Source organism: Hypanus sabinus, chromosome 4 (genome assembly GCF_030144855.1).
Source record: "Hypanus sabinus isolate sHypSab1 chromosome 4, sHypSab1.hap1, whole genome shotgun sequence".
Taxonomy (NCBI): domain Eukaryota; kingdom Metazoa; phylum Chordata; class Chondrichthyes; order Myliobatiformes; family Dasyatidae; genus Hypanus; species Hypanus sabinus.
The window spans coordinates 91892118-91900787 of NC_082709.1; the positions used below are offsets into that span (position 1 = coordinate 91892118).

An 8670-nucleotide genomic window follows, 5' to 3' on the forward strand; every position below is an offset into this window, starting at 1 on the left:
TTCTTAGCAGTAAATCTGACAGAATAAAGTGAGCGGCCAGATCTGGAATGAGTTGGCAGGCAGAAAGAGACTGAGTGACTGAAATGGCATAAGAGAGCAAGCTATCCCCATAAGACGGAAGTAGTTCCTGTAGCTGTCTGAAAGGAGCTTGTACATTCTCCCCGGGACAGCGTGGGTTTCCACTGGGTGCTCTGCTTTCCTCCCACATTCCAATGTGTGGGCACGCGATGTTAGTGCAGGAAGCCAGGCAGCATCTGTTGACTGCCCCAGCACATCCTCAGACTGGTTTTGATCGTTGACACAAACATGTTTCACTGCGTGTTTTGATGAACTGGTAACAAATAAAGCTAATCTTTAAAAATGTAGCTAATTTTTATTTTTGCCCTGGATTTTGTTCCCCCCCCCACCCCCCAGCGTTCCCTGCCTATCTGTCGGCGATCCAGTTCAGACGCGGCTTATGGGACCACGGAGACAGCTAAGGCTCAGCGGGAGTGCCGGCTGCGACCCCACTTCAGTGACCCGATGCCAGCCGATGCGGCGAAGCGGAAGCAACTGGAGATGAGGATTGCGGCGGCGGCCTGGGGCCTGGGGCAGAAACGAGGGCAGGACAAGGAAGGTGGTGGGTGTGAGTGTCATATTGGGTACTCAGATCGCGGCCAGCACTCACACGGGGGGACTTCAGGAATCCAGGACTACCCTCTGGTCCTTAGGTGCAATACAAGGGAGAGCCGTACGTCAGCGGTGCTGTCCTTTGGATAAGGAAATCCATCCCAGTCATACAGCATTGCAACCCATCCACACCCTCCGAGCTGGTGTTGGTATTGGTAATTATTATTGTCACTATAGTCAATATTGGATTACTGCTAGCATATCAAAGACCCCACCCACATTCTCCCTTCTCCCCTCTGCCCTCTCCCATCAGGCAGAAGATACAAAAGCCTGAAAGCACCTACCACCGGTAAAATGGACCTCTTGTACAATAAGATGGACTTTTGACCTCACAATGCACCTCGTTATGTTTCTGCATGCTGCTCAGCACCTTCTCTGTAGCTTTTCCACTTTGTGCTGTGTTGTTATTTTTGTTTAGAGATAAAGTTGGGTAACAGGCACTTTGGCCCAACAAGCCTGTGCCACCCATTTACACCCATGTGACCAATTAACCTACTAACCCGTACAACATTGGACTGTGGGAGGAAACCCACTTAGTCACAGGGAGAACATACAAACTCCTTACAGACAGCAGCGCAACTTGAACTCAGTTTGCTGGTGCTGTAATAATGTTAACTCCCATGTTGTCACAGGGAGAACATACAAACTCCTTACAGACAGCAGCGGGAATTGAACCCAAGTCACTGGTGCTATAATAGTTTACCACTACACTAATGCGCAGCCCCATGACATAATTTTACCTGTTCCACCAAGTACACTGTGTAATGATCTGATTGGTTTGAACAGTTTGCAAGATGCACTTCTGCCTGTTTCTTGGTGCATGATAGACCAATTCCAAAATATGTACCAAGACACGGTTAAGAGCTTTCATTAGTGTGCCATCCAGACAAATCATTCCGTACACAAGTACTTTAAGCCATTAAAAAGGGAAACATTGCAGACGTCGACTCAGTGACCTCTTTATTAGTTACTTCCTGTACCTAATCAAATGATTGCTGAGTGTACGTTCACTGTCATCTGCTGCTCTAGCCCATCCCCTTTAAGGTTTGATGTGTTGTGCGTTCAGAGATGCTCCTCTACACACCACTGAGGTTATTTGAGTTACTGTCAGCTTGAACCAGTCTGGCCATTCTCCTCTGACCTCTCTCATCAATAAGGCATTTTGACCCACAGTACTGCCGCTCACTGGGTATTTATTGTTTTTTGTGTCATTCTTTGTAAATTCTAGAGACTGTTATGTGTAAAACCCCAGGAGATCAGCAGCTTTTGATACTCAAACCACCCCATCTGGCACCAACAATCATTCCACACTCAGCGTCATTTCTTCCCCATTCTGATATTTGGTCTGAATAACAATTGAAGCCCTCAACCATGCTTTACACATTGTTGCTGCCACATCATTGGCTGATTCGATATTTACATTAATGAACAGGTGTACCTTATAAAGTGGCCTCGGAGTGTAATGTTACAGTTAAAAATAAAGTTCAGTACAGGTAGACATTAAGGTGTACCTGAGGTCATCCCATTTTTTGCTGTTTGGCCCAAATCCTTTCAAACCGTTCCTATCCTTGTAACTGTCCAAATGTCTCTGAACATTATAATTATACCCACCTCTGGCAACTCATTCCATGTGCCCACTAACGTCTGTGAGGAAGAAGTTGCCCTTCAGGAGCTTTTTAAATCCTTCCCCTCTCACATTAAACCTGTAGTTTTAGACTCCCCTACCCTCAGGAAAATATTCTGTGCATTCACCTTGCCTCTATAAGCTTACCTTTCAGCCTTCTATGCTCTATGGAGAAAAGTCCTAGCCTAGCCAATCTTTCCTTACTTTTCCATGACAGTAATATCCTCATAAGTGTTCCTTTGCACCTTTTCCATTTTAGTAACGTTCTTCCTACAGAAGGGCAACCAGAACTAGACGCAGTACTCCAAATGTGACCTTACCAACATCGTGTACAGCTGGAGTATTTTGCCCACACTCCTATCTTCAATACCTGTTTCCATGCTGTCTAACTCTCTGACCCTATAACTCTAAAGCCATGCTGCAGTGTTGAGACCAGTGACTTGACCAATGTACTCTAGTGGTTTAGTTGGCCACTGTAAATTGCCCATGGTGTGTAGGTGAGGGGTAGAATCTTGAGGCAGTTGATGGTTGTCACCTTGTCATGGTGTAGAGACTCTGAGATTGATTCCGTTTGGAGCTTGGCTCCTGGTAAGGTCACCCAGGGCGGTAAGATCAAGTGGAAGGCTCCAAAGAGCGATCCAACCAAAACTTCAGTGGTGGAGCTGGCAGAAGATGACGACACATCACAATGGCAGAGAAAGTGGAGGAAGGCTGTAGCATTAAGGGACCCCAGTTGTCTTGCATTCCGTGCCACTGGATCCTGACCCAGTCTGTCAATGACTGTGTGGTGGCTGCCTGTGCATCAGCCTCTCCAGGGTAAACAAAATCATGCACAGGCATTCTCCATCAAGGGAATAACCCTTTGGGAGAACATCACAACTCTGCCATGGACAGTCCCAAGCCTGACTGAAAGGGGGCGGGTTCGGCATGGGGGCCAGCAGACCCATCCGCTAAAATCCCAAAGCTACAGGAATGTCAACAGAAGCCCCAAAAGACCTCATCCCTGGGAGAGGAAAGATGCTCACCTAGAAGACCAGATACACCTGGGGACAATTGAAAGACTGGCCCAGGAATGAGGACTCTGATGATCTGCTGTCAGCAGACTATGCCCCAGTAGGGGCAATGGGTTGAAGAAGAAGAACATCTTACTGGACCTGAGTGATCGCACTACTACTGCTGGGGAAGAGAAAATGGAATTACGTCTAGGATTACTGTAAATGGATGGTTGGTGGTTGGCACAGATTCACTCAATGTGAGCCTCTTTGGCTCAGAACTAGAGCTAATGCCTAATTGTCCTTGAGTTATGTGGTTCAACCAATAAAGTTTATGTGATGAAGGTCTCCTCACAGTACAGATGGGGGGAGCTGGCAATTTGTAACAACTGAGCATCACACAGGCATTCAGTATGAAACAGTCCAACTGGTCTGTGCTGACTGTTGTCCAGCAAGCCAGACTGATCAGCTCACATTTGCCCCAAAAGCCCTCTCTATCTCTTTTTTCCATTACTTTATCTAGATGGCTTTTAAATATTACTAATGTGCCCACCTCAACCACGATTTCCAGTAGCTCATCCCAAATACACACCACCTTTTTTTTGTGAAGAAGCTGTCCCTGATGTCCCTTTTAAATTTCTTGCTTCTTACAGAACATAAAACATTACAGTACAGTACAGGCCTTTGGCCCACAATGTTGTGTGACCAATTAACCCACTCTAAGATCAATCCAAACCTTCCCTCCCACATGGCCCTCTATCTTTCTATCATTCGTGCCTAACTAGGAGTTTCTTAATTAAACTGACAAAGGCATTCCACACTCCATGTAAAAAAAACTTACCTCTGACACCCCCACCCCCATACTTTCCACCAATCACCTTAAAATGAAGCCCCCTTGTATTAGCCATTTCTGCCCAGGTTAAAAGTCTTTGGCTATCAATTTAATCTTTACCTCCTATCATCTTGTACACCTCTGCCCTCATTTTATTTTTAGAAGCCCCTCCCTGTGAAAAAGACTGCTTTCATTTGCTCTATGCCCTTGTGATCTTACATAGTAAAGTACCTCTATCATTCATCATTCTGGGAATTAAGACCTAGACTATGCCACATCTTATTGGAACTCAGGCTCCCAAGTTCAGGCAACATCCTGGTAAATCTTTTCTATTTTCTTTGCAGTTTAACAATATCTTTCCAATAACAGGGTAACCAATAAAGTGCAGCCTTGTCAATATCTATATAACTGAAACAGAACTGTCCAGGCCCTGTACTCAGTGCCCTGACAGATGAAGGCCAATGTGTCAAACACCTTCTTCACTACCTTATCCACATGATGCCACTTCCAGCGATCTATAAACTTGCACCCTTCGACCATTCTATTTTGTAACACTCCTCAGGGCCCTACCATTCTCAATAAATCCTACCTGGATTTGAACTCCCAAAATGCAAAACCTCATATTTACCTGCATTGCCAATTCTCCTTTCACACACCTAGCTGATTAAGATTCCCATGTGGTTTTTCATAATCGTCTTCACTATCTATAACAAATATTTTAATATCATTTGCAAAATTAGTAAATATACCTTCTCCATTCATGTCAGTAACTGATCCACTATACACTTGTCCATTTGGGTCAGTAATTCATCCAGTACACACTTGTCCATTTGTCAGTAATTCATCCAGTACACACTTGTCCATTTGTCAGTAATTCATCCAGTTCACACTTGTCCATTCGACAGTAAATCATCAAGAACATACTTATCCATTTGTCAGTAATTCATCCAGTTTACATTTATCCGTTTGTGTCAGTAATTCATCCAGTTCACTCTTGTCCGTTTGTCAGTAATTCATCCAGTTCACATTTGTCCATTCATAAGTAATTAATCCAGTTTACACTTGTCCATTCGTGTCAATAATTCATCCAGTACACACTTGTGAATTTGTGTCAGTAATTCATCCAGTTCACACTTGTCCATTTGTGTCAGTAATTCATTCGGTACACACTTGTCCGTTCATCAGTAATTCATCCAGTACACACTTGTCCATTCGTCAGTAATTCATCCAGTTCACACTTGTCCATTTGTGTCAGTAATTCATCCAGTACACACTTGTCCATTCGTCAGTAATTCATCCAGTTCACACTTGTCCATTCATGTCAGTAATCCATCCAGTACATACTTGTCCATTCGCCAGTAATTCATCCAGTTCACACTTGTCCATTCGTGTTAGTAATTCATCCAGTTCACACTTGTCCGTTTGTCAGTAATTCATCCAGTTCATACTTGTCCATTCGTGTTAGTAATTCATTCAGTTCACACTTGTCCGTTCATCAGTAATTCATCCAGTTCACATTTGTCCATTCATAAGTAATTCATCCAGTTTACACTTGTCCATTCGTGTCAGTAATTCATCCACTACACACTTCTCCATTCGTGTCAATAATTCATCCAGTACACACTTGTGAATTCGTGTCAGTAATTCATCCAGTTCACACTTGTCCATTTGTGTCAGTAATTCATTCAGTACACACTTGTCGGTTTGTCAGTAATTCATCCAGTTCACACATGTCCGTTCGGCAGTAATTCATCCAGTTTACACTTGTCCATTCGTCAGCAATTCATCCAGTTCACACTTGTCGGTTTGTCAGTAATTCATCCAGTTCACACATGTCCGTTCGGCAGTAATTCATCCAGTTTACACTTGTCCGTTCGTCAGTAATTCATCCAGTTCACACTTGTCGGTTTGTCAGTAATTCATCCAGTTCACACATGTCCGTTTGTCAGTAATTCATCCAGTTCACACTTGTCGGTTTGTCAGTAATTCATCCAGTTCACACATGTCCGTTCGGCAGTAATTCATCCAGTTTACACTTGTCCATTCGTCAGCAATTCATCCAGTTCACACTTGTCCATTTGTGTCAGTAATTCATCCAGTTCACACTTGTCCATTTGTGTCAGTTATTCATCCAGTGCACACCTCCATACGTCAGTAATTCATCCAGCTCACACTTGTCCATTCGACAGTTATTCATCAAGAACATACTTATCCATTTGTCATTAATTCATCCAGTTTACACTTCTCTATTTGTGTCAGTAATTCATCCAGTACACACTTGTGCATTCGTGTCAGTAATTCATCCAGTTCACAGTTGTCCATTCATCAGTAATTCATCCAGTTTACACTTCTCCATTTGTGTCAGTAATTCATCCAGTACACACTTGTGCATTCGTGTCAGTAATTCATCCAGTTCACACTTGTCCATATGTCAGTAACTCATCCAGCTCACACTTGTCGGTTTGTGTCAGTAATTCATCCAGTACACACTTGTCCATTCGTCATTAATTCATCCAGTTTACACTTCTCCATTTGTGTCAGTAATCCATCTGGTACACACTTGTCCATTCGTCATTAATTCATCCAGTTCACACTTGTCAATTTGTGTCAGTAATTCATCCAGTTCACACTTGTCCATTTGTGTCAGTAATTCATTCAGTACACACTTGTCCGTTCATCAGTAATTCATCCAGTTCACACTTGTCCATTCGTCAGCAATTCATCCAGTTCACACTTGTCCATTCAACAGTAATTTATCCAGTACAAACTTGTCCATTTGGGTCAGTAATTCATCCAGTTCACACTTGTCCATTTGGGTCAGTAATTCATCCACTACACACTTGTCCATTCGTCAGTAATTCATCCAGTTCACACTTGTCCATTCGACAGTAACTCATCCAGTTCACACTTGTCCGTTCATGTCAGTAATTCATCCAGCACACACTTGTCCATTCGTGTTAGTAATTCATCCAGTTCACACTTGTCCGTTCGGCAGTCATTCATCCAGTACACACTTGTCCGTTCGTCAGTAATTCATCCACTACACACTTGTCCATTTGTGTCAGTAATTTATCCAGTTCACACTTGCCCATTCACCAGTAATTCATCCAGTTCACACATGTCCATTCGACAGTAATTCATCCAGTTCACACTTGTCCATTCGTGTCAGTAATTCATCCAGTACACACTTGTCCATTCGTGTTAGTAATTCATCCAGTTCACACTTGTCCATTCGTGTTAGTAATTCATCCAGTACACTCTCGTCCGTTCGTCAGTAATTCATCCAGTATACACTTGTCCGTTCATCAGTAATCCATCCAGTACACACTTGTCCATTGGTCAGTAATTCATCCAGTACACACTACACCATTATCATCAAAGGGATGGACAGGATAAATTGCAAGAGTCAATGTCATAGAGTACTACAGTGTAGGAATAGACCCTTCAGTCCATCTAGTCAGTGCCAAATTGTTGTCCCATTGCCCCATACCTCCTATCAATGTACTTATCCAAACTTCTCCCAAACGTTGCAATCAAACCTGTATCCACTGGCAAGTCGTTCCACCTTCTGAGTGAAGAAGTTCCCCGTAAATATTTTGCTTTTCACCTTTAACTTATGAGCTTTAGTTCTAGTCTCACCCAACCTCAGTGGATTCCTCCAGTTAGAAAGTCAATAACTGATGGATAAACTTAAGTGGTTAATTAACGGAGATTTCTTTTCTCAGTGCATGGTGATTCTTTGGAGTTCTTTGCCCTAGAGTGTTGTGGAATTTCAGTTCTTTCAGTACTATGGTGATACAAGGGGAATCAAGTGAGTGGGCAGGAAAGTCTCCATGGAGAATAAACTGTGATTATATGGTGTGAATGGTTGATTTCCATATGTGTTGCTGTGTTCTTGAGGTTGGTAGAGGAGGGACTGAAGGTTTGTAAAATCATGAGGGGCATAGATAAAACCTCAGTCATTCTGCTAGCACAGGGAGGTAAAACAGATCATATAAAGATTGACATTATTTGTCACATGTACAACGAATGCATCATTTTGTGTCAACAACCAACACAGTCTGAGTATGTGCTGGGGGCAGCCCACAAGTCTTGCTGTGCTTGCAGTGCCAATACAGTATAGCATGCACACAACTTAGTAACCGTATGTCTTTGGAATGTGGGTGGAAACCGAAGCACCTGCAGAAACCCCACGTGGTCACGAGGAGAATGTACAAACTCTGTATAGGCAGCAGTGGGAATTGAACACAGATTGCTGGTGTCTTGCCGCTACCCTACCCTAATGCCATCTGGCCCGAAGTGAGAAGGAGAACGTAAAGAGGGTGAGCTACCAGAGCACATACAATTACAAGGTTTAAAAACCATTTGGATAGGTACATGGATAGTAACGGTTTAGAGGGATATGAGCCAAATACAGCTACATGAAACTAGCTCAGATGGGCACCTCGATTGGGATGGACAAGTTGGGCCAGAGGACCGGTTTCCATGCTGTACAACTCTATGTTCCCAGCAGATAGGGGGAAGAAATGATCTGATTAGTGAATGGGAGAAAT

At 43.4% G+C, this 8670-nt stretch overlaps 1 protein-coding gene across 2 annotated transcripts in view; it reads left to right on the plus strand.

Moving 5' to 3' along the window:
- si:dkey-91i10.2 (uncharacterized protein LOC555224 homolog) overlaps positions 1 to 8670 on the plus strand; it is a 303051-nt gene that overhangs the window by 243484 nt on the left and 50897 nt on the right. For both annotated transcript variants that reach the window (XM_059967655.1, XM_059967656.1), the window contains one exon: positions 415 to 625. In XM_059967655.1, the coding sequence (XP_059823638.1) occupies positions 415 to 625 (211 nt within the window). The remainder of the gene's footprint in view (positions 1 to 414; positions 626 to 8670) is intronic.